Source organism: Aethalodelphis obliquidens, unplaced genomic scaffold, assembly GCF_003676395.1.
Source record: "Aethalodelphis obliquidens isolate GAN/ISIS:26980383/991018 unplaced genomic scaffold, ASM367639v1 scaffold6, whole genome shotgun sequence".
NCBI classification, from domain to species: Eukaryota; Metazoa; Chordata; class Mammalia; order Artiodactyla; family Delphinidae; genus Aethalodelphis; species Aethalodelphis obliquidens.
The window spans coordinates 48,692,620-48,705,863 of NW_020837950.1; the positions used below are offsets into that span (position 1 = coordinate 48,692,620).

Below are 13,244 nucleotides of genomic sequence, written 5' to 3' on the forward strand. Positions count from 1 at the left end.
CGGGAGAGGCCACAACAGTGAGAGGCCCGCGTACCTCAAAAAAACAAAACAAAACGAAACAAAACTCTGTTTTGATCATGACATTTCCTTACCGAAAAACCTAAAGTATGACTCATACTCTGTCAGTAAAGGTCAAACTGCCTAGCTTGATACTTAAGACCTTGAAGTCTGACCTTAACTTATGTTTTCAATTTTATCTTTGTGTTTTGTTAACTCTACTGCAGCCAGACTGGTCTTTTGAGCTTACCTTGAGTATCTGCTCTGTATCTTTACATTAGGCCAATAGTAATGCATCTTACATTCTTCTTTGGGTCATTCTCTTCCCTTCCCTCTCCTTCCCTCCAATTTCTTTTCCTATTCTCTCTTTTTTTTTTAATTTCAATTTATTTTAATTTATTTTTGGCTGCATTAGGTCTTCATGGCTGCATTGGGTCTTCATTGCTGCGCGCAGGCTTTCTCTATTTGTGGTGAGCGGGGACTACTCTTTGTTGCGGTGCGCAGGCTTCTCATTGCGGTGGCTTCTCTTTTTGTGGAGCATGGGCTCTAGGCGCGCGGGCTCAGTAGTTGTGACTCGCGGGCTCTAGAGCACAGGCTCAACAGTTGTGGCGCACGGGCTTAGTTGCTCCACAGCATGTGGAATCTTCCCAGACCAGGGCTGGAACCCGTGTCCCCTACATCGACAGGTGGATTCTTAATCACTGTGCCACCAGGGAAGCCCTGTATTCTCTCTTCTTATCTATTTCAAAGCTCAGCACAAGTTTCATCACCTCAGTTAAGATCACACACCACCAAGCCATTTAATGCCCAGTCCACCAATGTGCCACTTAGTTTACCTTGCCTTCTTTTTTTTTTTTTTTTTTGCAGTACGCGGGCCTCTCACTGTTGTGGCCTCTCCCGTTGCGGAGCACAGGCTCCGGACGCGCAGGCTCAGCAGCCATGGCTCACGGGCCCAGCCTCTCTGCGGCATGTGAGATCCTCCCGGACCGGGGCACGAACCCGCATCCCCTGCATCGGCAGGCGGACTCTCAACCACTGTGCCACCAGGAAGCCCCTTGCCTTCATTTATACAACCAGCTGTGACTAAGACCTAGACTTTATAAACCAGAAAGCCCTGGATCTGATTTTCAGTCCAGTCACTTATTAGTAATAGGGTCTTGCGGCAAGTCCCTTTATTTCTCAGAGTCTCACTCTCCTTGTCTTAGAATATAAATACAGGATGATTTTCATGGGGCTGTTCTTTCTTTTTTCAATATTTATTTATTTGGTTGCACAGAGTCTTAGTTGTGGCAGACAGGTTCCTTCGTTGTGGCTTGTGGGCTCCTTAGTTGCGGCTTGCCAGCTCCTTAATTGCGGCATGTGCACTCCCAGTGTGGCATGCATGTGGGATCTAGTTCCCTGATCAGGAATCGAACCCAGGCCCCCAGCACTGGGAGCATTGAGTCCTTATCCAGTGCGCCACCAGAGAAGTCCCATGAGGCTGTTTTGAATAGTAATTGAGGTAATGTGTGTAAAGTAGTCAGTGCAATTTTTGGTACTTGGAAGCATTCTATAAGTGATAGTTTATTATTAATTATTTTACTTTGTTTAATTATATCATCTCTAACTTGACTGAAAGGCCTTTAAATAATTCCTTGTACACTGTTGATACTGCGTGTCATTTTGTGGGCAGTCATTTTTTTTTAGGTTTCTGACCTACCACTTTTAGCCCCTGGGGCTCCTACATAGTCATCTAAATATTGATCCACTTGTCCAGATATTGTTTTTAGTAGTCAGTTGTGACTGGACAGCTATAAGGTATGAACAGGAACATACACTGTGAAAAATGACTAGTACATGAAGGGAAAACAACTGTAGCTATTATTCCTATATAAGGAGTTAAAATTAGGCTAAATGATTAAATTAGTGAGTCTTTTTCTTTATATGGGGTTTTCTATTAAGTTTAGGCAGGAAAGAGAGATGTTGAGAAACTGATGTTGAGAGATTCTGTCTTGTTAATATTTTATTCGTTGCAAATGGTTTTCCGAGTTGTTTCCTTGCCAACCTCAAAGCAAAACACTCTGCCTTGAAGGAAGAAAAATCAGAGGTGTGTTATATTTCACCACAGGAAGCTATTCACAGTCAGAGGCCAGGAGAATCCAGTTGAATTGTGGATCTGAAGGAGGCCAAAAAAGTGCATTTTAAACCAAGCTAAGCACAAGACACTGCCTCATTAAGAGAGGAGAGTTACAGGCTCACAGTGAAGAGGAGATCACGTAAATTGCTCTCAATTCTCTTGGAGAAGAATAAATGCGTATGCAAATGCCCAGGCCCTGGTTTTCAGTTTCAAAAGGAAATAATGTGTGTTCTGTCAGTGGAGCTCAAAGTATTCAAAGGCTCGACAGAACAGCCTGATGGGAGCTGGATGCAAGGACTTCACGTAGTAGCTCTGTGTCAGTGGCAGTCTCTTGAAACTGGGACTAAAATTAAAAGTAGTTGAGTGCAACCAGTTCTAAGTGTCAGATGAAACACTTTGCTCAGCGTGTGGTGTACAACACTGATTTTCCTATTGTGTTCCGCATTGTTGCGTGAGGTGTTGAATCAGGTCCCTGTGAGTGCATTCATGAATATGAGAGCTGGAAGGCAACTCCATCCATAATTACTGTTCTGAGATGTTATTGCCTATTTGCCTTGAACTTTAATTGGACAAGGTATTTGTGAACTTGCTTTATTCTTTTGACACCTGGAGGCGATGTTTTCTTCTTTCAATTTGATTGGCCTTTTCCATGGAAACACCTTATGAATGCTTAAATGTTGTACTTTCTAAATTGGTGCTAAGGCACAGAGAGGATTGTTCACCAGAGAAAAAGTGGACTAGGGGAAGACTTTTTCTAAATGGTATTATGCAAACTATGTGATCTCTATGGTTACATATGTGATTCTGAAGGAATTTGAAATGACGATTCTGTTTTAAGTGTCTGAATACCTTTTTGATTTTGGTAACTCCTAATAAGATTATGTGAGTGTGGACACTGCATCTGTTGAAACTTTAATCTTTTAATCTAGACATAGGGTAGGTCAAATAGATAAGGGCAGGGAAAGAGAAGTGGCAAGCATTTGATAATGTGTGTACAAGAGAGGTCTCTTTTTGGGACTTCAAAGAGCCTCCTGGGAAAGTGAAGAGTGACAATGCCTTGGCTCCATAGTGGCTCTAGAATAGTCCCATAATAAGAGAATGCAAATAGGACACAGGAGCCAGGAAATTGCTTCACATAGGGCAGTGGTCTTCAAACTTTCACTTGTATCAGAATCACTTGGAAGGCTTGCTAAAACGCATATTATTGGGCCCATTTCCTGAATTTCTAATTCAGAAGGTCTGGCGTAGGGCCCAAGATTTTGCATCTCTAATAGGTTTCTAGGTGATGCTGATATACTGCTGGTCCTGGGATCTCTGAAATAAAGCAATGATTCTTGCCTTGTTCTCTCAAACTTGAATATGCAGAAGTTGTAAAAAGTGTAAAGTCAAAAAATTATACTGGAGTGAGGCTCAAGACTCTGTGATTTAAAAAATAAAAGCACCCTTAGTGATTGGTCTGTTGTAATTGGCCCAGGGACACTGGTCTAGGGGCTCCAAGCCACTGGGACATCACTAACTCTTTAGTACTTGGGTCCTTCATATTTTCATAACTATTTATAACTCGACTCTCAGACTGTTAAGAGTTCTAATATGCCTTGAAGAGAAAGAGAAAATAAAATGGAAACATTACAATATTTGTTTTACAATATTTTTTTGTTTTATAATATCTTAATGGCCTAATGATATCATAGGCCAAATCACATCTTATGAAAATATGATATATTGTGATAAAATATGATGAGCATTTAGCAAAACCTGATATAATATAATAAGACTTTGGCATGAAAAAGTTGGTAATCTCCTGATATCAAGTAAAATGTAAATAAATCAAATCTTTTAGAGGAGGCAGCAAGATATAATGAAAAAGAAGACTAAAAGAAAAAAAAAAAGATGACTTTGGAGGTGGACAGCTCCAGGCTTCAGCACTTAGAGCCTAGGCACATTACTTAACCTTTTTTCATCTGTGAAGGGGACTTAGTAATTCCTGTCTTACATGTCATGAAGAATAAATAGATAATATAAACAGAGAGACATATTGTGTTTAATAAATGGTAGTTATAGAAGGAAGAAGAAAAAATAGGACACAGGCACTTCTCATCTCTTAGTTTTTTTCATTGCAATTTAACTGGGACAAGAGATGCCTGTCCAGCTTAACATTCCTTGAACAGCAATTTCAACCAATGCTTTTGTATGAATTTGAGACTGACTCTGAAAGTAGACATCATCCCTCAATTTCTTTCATGTAAGAATTATGAATGTAACCCTTGAAGATATAAATTAAAACTAAGGAGATTTTAGACTGATTTTAGATATTGTGTAATAGAAAGCATGTCTTTCTTTGATTAAATAAGTATATGGTATATGCATTTTTTGTGGAATGCTAAGAAAATTTAAACAGATGAGGTGAGTTTTTATATTTTGGCATGGTTAAGGACCATGAGGGCAAAAAAATCAATGTTATATAATAACAATACTCTATAATATTTAAGACGGTAACTATATGTATGTATATAAAGTGATTCTGGAAGTAGTGTGTTTCTTGTTAAGCCTGGTTATTCCAAGAACACCTTTCTCTTTACTTTTATATGCTTTATATATAGAATATTCTTCTTTGTACTTTATATGCTTCCTTTTTTTTTTTTTTTTAATGAGAAGGAATAGATGAAACATTCAGCCAGGATTCTTGAAGAGACTTTAATAAAGAGGTAGTTTAAAGAGAAGTGAGTCAGGTTAAGGGAACCATCAAGGGGTGGTGAGGGACCATGGGGCAACCACCATCACTCTTAGGCTAGATCTGAAAGAGGTGGAGGAAGCGTGCTTACTAGAATGTAGATGAGGGAACGTCTGATGGAAGCTATGGTGCTAGAGGAATGCAGCTACTGCCTGGATGTCAAAGCAGGGAGGGAATATGAAGAATACATACGTTAATCTCTCTCCGATTCTATTTTGGGATCTGTTGCTGGTGCATTCAACTGAGCAAACACAAATGGATGCCAGTGGGCAAGAGAGTTTGTGTGACACAGGGTAGGGGTCAACCTCACAGGATGAGAACAGGGCAGAGAAGAAAAATGAACAGATGGGAGCTCAGGGGTGCCTAGAAAATAACCAGCATAATAAATAAATATATAATAAATTTTTAAAAGACGAACTACCTTGAGGTAAAGTATGGAGACAGGAAAATTAGATAAAATTTTGTATATATGTAAAGGGGAAAATCAAGGAATTTGGTCTTGTTGTAGGACGAGTAAAGGGAAGTAGTGATAATGTTGGAAAAGGTTATTTTGAGTCAGATAGATGATAAATGGATTTTAATGACGGTTTCAAGATTATAGGCGATAGTCACTGGATTTTAAAATAAATTAGAAAAGGCTCTTTTCCAATCATTTCAAATTAAAAGGAAATCTGTAGAATATTATGAAATCCCAGATCTTAGTAGGGAAAAGTAATGAAAACTGAAGATAGGATGTCATAGTGGAGAGGACATTGACTTAGGATCAGAGAAACAATGGTTAGAATCCTGGATCAGTGTTGAGTATTACCGTAAATTTGTGCAATATAGACTCTGAACTCATTCCTCCTGGACTAAATGTGCATAGTATTTCACATGGCTATTGTGAAATTAAATGAATAAACATATGGAAAATGCTTAGGATGAGGTCTAGACCTGGCCTTCTGTCGATGAATGATGATACCTACCAATTTTTGAGTGCCAAATTTATGCCAGGTGCATTCTACCTACTATCTCCAAGCCTCCAAGTAACCTCATTTCAGGAGGAGAACTCAGGCTCAGAGTAAGCCATTTGTGCAGGGCCTGTTGTTACCAGTGGCAGAGTCAGGCCTTGAGGCCAGGCCAATATGATCCCAAAGCCAGGCCTCTTGCTGTTAAACTGCAGTTCACATCCTTTGGCCTTTTCTCCCATAAGATGCAAATGCACTTATAATAGCTTCCTAAGAAAAGTCAAAGGATATAATTGTGTAGTAAGTTTTCTCTGAAAATCTGTTCAGGAAAACTATTTAGGTTGGTACTTACAGGCTCCTCATGCAAACGTGTAAAATGTTCGAACATTATGTATGAGGCAGCATAGTTTCTAAATGGACGAACGCATTAAAATCAAAGCCTGCTTTTGAAATGAGGCTAAGTCATCTTAATCGTCCTCACTGTCATTAACTACAGATTGTTCTGAATATCATAGTCTGTCTAATTATTTTAACTTCTATAAAGGGAATACTCAGGAAGACTTTGTGAATTTTCCTTATAGTTTTTAAAAATTGTGATGTAATTAGAGAAATGTCAAAAACTTAAGAGGCTATAAACGTTCTAAGGAGAATAAACACAAAATAAAAGTATAGGAATTAATAGTAGTAATGTATATCAGAGAGAAAATACAATTAGAAAGAAGTTCCTTTTGACAACTGCAAGAAAAATTTTGAAGTACTTCTTAATGAATTTAGCAAAGGATATGCATGGATTATGCAAAGAAAACTGAATACTTTTTTAGGAGATGAAAAGGGAGGTTTGAATAAGGGATGGATAAGATGACAAATGGTTGTTAAGATGTCAGTTCTTATCAAGTCTGTTTATCGACTGAATGTAATCCTAATGAGCCTCGTTGGACTTTAAGGAATTAAACTCTCAACAAATTGATACTAAGCTTCAATTGGAAAAGACATAGGCATGAATATGAAAGTATATTCTGGAACCACAATGAGGAAGGATGTATCCTACCAGATGTAGGGACACTTGTAAATCAGCAAAAGTTAGGACTAAGGATAAGTGGAAGTGAAAAGAGATAAAAAGGATATGTATACACATATACTTGAATTATTATTTATAGAAATTTGACAATAATTTAAATGTCATTAAAAAGATAATGGCTAAGTAAATTATGAAACAGCACAAACTTGCAGATGTTAAAATGACATGTATGAACAGTAGACAGACACATGGAAAAATAAGTATAAATAATAGGTCAAAAAGGAATACAATGTTTTGTAATTATAATGTATTATATATGCCAGGTTTAAAGGAGAACATACTCACATTCGTGCTCGGTGTATGTTCACCTGTTTAAATGAGTACATATTCATATTCATAGATTTAAAAGAGAAAGAACATGAATAAATATATTTGTCGAATTCAGATAGTGGAATAAGAATGATTTTTGTTGTTCCTAAAATGATCTTACTGTTTTTGTAATGTTTTAACAATAAAAGTTTTAATGTAGATTATGTAAACTTTTATAGACTATGACTAAAGCATCAACCAAAGTGTGTTGGCTTGATGATGTTTGTCATGCGAAACTTGAACCCATAAAAAATAATTCTGAAGTATGAACACAGAATTTAATCTTGTTCTCAATTATCTTGACCATCTCAAATCTACTAATGTTGCTTAAAGTTCCTTATGATTAGATAAACATTTTCATAATTTCTTAAATCTGTTCCTGTTATACACGCTATTTTTCCATCTTCATCTACTCTGTTTTGCCTACTTTTCTGAGTTCTTGAAAGATTTACATGTTTTCGGTTGCTCTTTCACATTTATAATACAGTGACAGTTTTCTTATTAACAAGTTTATCAGTGCCTACTACAAACCTATTTTTATTAGAAATGTAAAAGCTGTTCTTAAAGATAATTTGAAATTATTTCAGACTTATGTTTTCTTTTTTGTTCTTTTAGGTAAGTAACTGAACGGGGACATGAAGAACTGATATTTCAAATGACAACCATGTTGCAAAAGGTACTTTTGGTATTTTAATATTACTGTAGAAGGAGCACTATAAAAAGACACAGAGGTTGGACTGTATAAGTTCTATTTTGGTAAAAATAATTTTTTGTGTAAACAGATTTAAAGATGTTATAGTTTTGATAATATTTTAATTATGAGAAATGTAATACCTGTATGATAGGACTTTTCTTTCTGAGTCTAGGAAATTATTGTATTATTTGGGACTAGAAAGATAAATAAATTGATCACTTTGTCAACATATTCATTGGTGGAATGAGGGAGGTGGGGGAAAGAAATTAGATGCAACAAAGTGAACACATTGAGATTTGTGCATCAAAGCTGTATGTTTTCTCCAAGGGCTTATGGTTTGTTTCCTGTGATCAAAAAATTATCTTTAGAATCACTCATAAAATTGATTGCTCTAAGCTTGTCAATAAGGCAATTTGATTTTGGATAATTCAAATGGATTGCATCAGTGTGGAGAATTTGCCAGATTCTTTTTATATGAAAAAAATTTAAATAAAAGGGAGGGAGGGAAGAAGGAAACGTTACACTTAAATAATAGAATATAGAGATCTTGGATATCTGTCACATGCATGATTTGGGGAAATATGATTCCTTTTTGAAGTTATGAAACTTATCTAGAAGAACCTCTTTATTTTCAAGAAGGAATCTTTAAAATATTATAGAAACCATGACATCTGGTTGAGAGGGAGATAATTGCACTATGAGCTATTAGATGAGCTGTGTGACTCCACTACCATTGACAATTATGCAAAAGACCAGTGACATTTAGATGTAATGAAGCATGTATTGTCCCTTTATACTAAATTAAAAATTCATTCCAATGAATAGAAGATATATGAGAATAGTAAAAGAGAAGAACTCAACTTGTCTGTATAAAACCACAATTAAAAAAATTCTAATCTTGCTGAAGGGGCTTATAAGAACTCAGGGCAGGTGCTATGAAGAGGCTTAATTTGAAGAGAAGTTAAAAAAAAAATTAAGGAAATAACTTTACACCAAAAAGTTTATACTCTTCCAATGATGACCATTTAAGTAGCATGAATTTTCTCTATTTTGTGGCTATTTTTTGAATGTCAAATGAGAATTAGGCAACTTTATTAATACTGATAATGAGAGAGCACTAATTAGCTTGGGCTATTTTTAGGAAGGGCAGATATTACGCTGTATTATTATATGAATATATTATGATACAATTTGCTTCACTTGAGATATCAGTGAGATTTCCAAGTGTAAATGCTAAGTTGGCAGTTGGATAGGTAGATGAGTCTTAGAAACTCAGAGCAGAGATCTATGGTAGGTTTTGGAAACCATTGTCTCACAGTTGGTAACAAAGACTGTGGAAACCAATGGGACCACTTTTGTAGAGATTATAGTATGATGAAGAATAGAGGACCAGTTCCAATACCTGAAGAAAAGGAGAGAATGATGAGTTGAGCTGGAGTGTCAAATGTTGCTGACAGGTGAAGGAAGATGAAGACTTCAGTAAACCCACTGAATTTTTCCACATAAAGGTCCTTAGTGACTTTGGCAAGGGAAGTTTTCTTGGAACGGTGGGGGCATATGCCATATTGGCGTGGGTTGAAGAATAAATAGGAGGTTAGGAGAAAAAGTTAGCAAAAAAGATAGTTCTTGTGAAATTTTTGTCTGTAAGTAAAAGTGGAGAGAATCCAGTAGCTGGACTGGGATGTTGGGATGACAGAGTTTCGAACATGTTTAAGTGTTAATGGGAATATTGCAGAGAAGGGGAGAGATTAAAGGCATGGATTTCTGAGAAGGAAGGAAGGGATGGAGTCTCAGTGCAGGAAGGGGGATTACTCGTAGCTGATGGGAGGAATCCTCCTCAACATAACTAAGACAATAGCAGTAGGATATGTACAGACACAGATAGGGTTATAGACTTGGTAGGTAGTTTAGGGGAGTATCAACAAAGGTTTCTATTTTCTCTAAGAAGAGGGTGTGGTCAGAATACTTAGTAGGGATTTGAGGAAATGCGGAGAGTTTGAAGTGGTGTTTGTGGAGAATGGGAGAAGGAAATTTGCACTGGGGACAGTGTTAGACTAGGTTGGTATTAATGACTGGGAATTTGTAATGGTTGGGAATTAATGACTGTGTCATCCGATTCCCTCAATTTTGCCAGTGGATTTAAGCTTCCAGTCTGATTACAATTCTCAGTCAACCATTGTAGACCATGACAAGCCTTAGGTGGTTGAAGGATTTATTGAAACCTAATATATAATGATCTTCTCCCATAGAATTAAAATAGAGCCATATTTGAAGACATTAATCTAATTGTGGTGTTTTCCCTTAATTTGCATGAACATATGTGTGTTTATAAGTGTACTATATGCATGAATATTTCTTTCTAAAAATCAGAAATCAGACATATTTGGCTTGGATGAAAGGGAAAAGAAAGATATTGAGTATTCTTTTCTCGGGTACTCATTTTTGGTGTGTGTCTCCTAATGACAGTATTTTTATGGCAAAATTTAAGAAACTGTTTGACCTTGAAGAAAAGATGACTTTTATTTTTAATTCAAAACTTATATCTTGTTTGCCATGACTGAAGAGCGCCTGCTGTCCGAAGCTACTCAGGCATCATTGGTTTGGCATGTTCTTCCTACTCTGGTGCGCGTCCTTTGGATGGTCTAGTTAGACTGTGGAAGTATTAAACAGGCCCGAAGATGAAAGACTTCAGTTTGTTGACTTTGAATTATAAGAATTAATATGCTTATTTAACTAGAAACTCTAAATTTCTATTTCCCATTTTGATATTTTAGACTGTTTACTTGAGAGTATAGGGCTTTTTATAAAACTGAAGAGATCTCTAGTTGAGGGACTTTCAGATGTTGTTTTAGCTGCAAAACCACACTGAATAATAAAATCTGGTGTAAATAAAGATATAAAGAGAACTATTCTGGTTCCAGTAGGCATGGGGAACCTGGAGCCCACTTACTCAGGTCACCTCTTTCCCCTCCTCTTCACCCACTTTCGGGTAGGTCCCCTGAGACATCACCATTGACCCTCCATGAAACATTGCTTAAAAATTACAATTCTAGGTGGTTACAACTCTACTGAATTTCATTAAAATATAAAGTTCTTAACATAAGTTAGCTGTGGCTTTAAGATAATTTTTCTCTCTCTAATAAAATAGGCAGGTTACTGTTTACTTTGACCCAAAGTGTATAATTATCTTATATTGTTAATTTTAATGATAATATAATAGATACTGAATTTGGTCAAAGCAACTCCATAGAAACCACTGCTATTTATGTTGCAAATCTGAGGTTTGAAAAGCCAGGCACTCAATTTAATTAATTCTGCAGGTCAGGATGACCAAAGTTTGTAAACGGGGACCCCTTTACTAAGTTCAAGAATAGAACTGTTCTTTATTGTCCTCAGAGGATGGACATAGGACTATGGCAGGGAGGATTTAACTGCCTTGGTCTTGAGTAGCCATGAAAGTATGTTGTTATAAGTTACGAAGATGTTGTTCTTCTGTTAGGATATGACTTTGTCTATGACTGACAGTATCCATAGACATGGAATTGGATGTTTTCAAGAAAATAATAGTACCTTTTTGAAAACTAGAGCATGGATAAAGTAGATATAAGGAAAGGTCAAAAGAAAGCTAAAGTGGAGTATGTGGAACTTGCTAACAGAGTTATAAAGTCAAACTAATATGGGACAGTATTGAACATATGATTTGTGCCACATACAATGTCAAGTTGTTTGCTTGAGTTATTTTTAACAGTCATAGCAAATGAATGAGGAAAATATTATGACTTGATTTTATATTCGATGAAATGAAGTCTCTTAGAGGTTAAGCAATTTGTCCAACTCACACAGTGAGTTACCAGCAAATGTAGTGGGGTCAAAATTGAGATCCGGATCATTTTATTTCATCACCAAAGTGGCCTAGTGAAGTCAGATTCAACAGCCAGCTGGAACTAGAAGTAGCTGAAGTGAAGGCAATGTCCTAAACTGTTAGAGACGTAGCTAGAAGAGGGCTGGTCCTCCATGTCAGAGTGCTTCCCAGGAAGTTAAGTACCTCCAATAGCTCCATGAGGAAGAAGTGATTCTGACAGTCCAATGACGGTTTGTATCCTTAAAATCTACTGCCTTTCTCATTGCCTCCAGACAATCCTTCCTCTAAATACTACGGTGATTAGAGGACTGTCCCTTCAGGGCTCAGGTCACTTGGGGCTTATGCCACCAAGAGCTTTAGCACTGAGGTCAGATGGGAAAAACTCTAGCTGGCTGAGGACTCCCCAGGATGTCCCCGTTTGAGAGTCTGGCCATTGATGGGGAGAGCTTTGTCTTTTCATTCCAAGATTCATTTCCTGGGGAAGGAAAAGGAGCTCAGTTCTGGGTTGTGTCCTGACATCTTCTATTCAGGTGTTTATCCCTGAATCACACACTAAGATCTGTATCTCCTACTTTGTGAAATCTTGTTGTAGTTATGGAGAAGAAAGTAATGAAAGGAAATAAGAACAATTAAAAGGGTTAAGTTTGACATCACGTGAGCCAGATATAAAGTTTATAATCTTGAGTTTTGAAAAGGTTTTTTAAGGCTTGTTTAAAATGTGTAGGGTTCCTGGGAGAACATAGCAAAGACTAATAAACTTCTCAGATGTTAGGGAATAGAATAGCCTGCATGGGAATGATCATTAATAATACGTATACTTTTGTTTGTCTGTGATGTCAAACACATTTTTTTATACTTCAGTGGTGTCAATTTCTTATCTTTTGGTGTAAATCAAATGTAATATTTGAGACTTTCCTACAGTGATGAAATATTGACCCTCTGTTCTGATCAATAATTATAACATAACTTGCTTTAATTTAGAAAATTCAAACTCTTAAGCTCTGTATCTTCTGGAATATTTTTTTTCCTGGAGAACATATATAATTGGGAATAATGATAGAATTAGATTTGTTCATATTAACCCATTTAAGTGTAACCGTCAAATCAAAGTGGCAGCTTTCTGGTCTCTCTCTCCTCAGCTAAATTTAATAGATATACTACCCTTGTGTTACTGTAATTGTATTTTACACACAGTTCTTGTGACTGAAGATAAGAATCTTTTTTCATTTCATCTTATTTCCTGTTTTGTTATATTTTGTTTTTGGTTAAAGCTGTTTACAATAGGCATAAAAACCCTTTTTCTGTCTTCACTGTGAAAGAGGGGGAAAATGAAAACTCAGTAAACCAAAGTACTACTGATTTTTCTGAAAGAAAAGAAGAGCATTTGGGGGTGTGGGGGAACGTGTTCACTCTATGACAAGTTTTTTGGGAACTAATCCCTCACTCTGTGGTCAGTCTACGTACAACACAGACCGTGTAGAAAGAATTGATATCCGATAAAATAAACAAA

At 36.7% G+C, this 13,244-nt stretch overlaps 1 protein-coding gene across 3 annotated transcripts in view; it reads left to right on the forward strand.

Moving 5' to 3' along the window:
- The window catches only part of ANK2 (ankyrin 2), a 570,766-nt gene that overhangs the window by 74,615 nt on the left and 482,907 nt on the right, over positions 1–13,244 (forward strand). For all 3 annotated transcript variants that reach the window (XM_027103570.1, XM_027103569.1, XM_027103568.1), the window contains exon 2: positions 7,794–7,854. In XM_027103570.1, coding sequence (XP_026959371.1) covers positions 7,834–7,854 — 21 coding nt within the window. In that variant the 5' untranslated portion in view covers positions 7,794–7,833. The remainder of the gene's footprint in view (positions 1–7,793; positions 7,855–13,244) is intronic.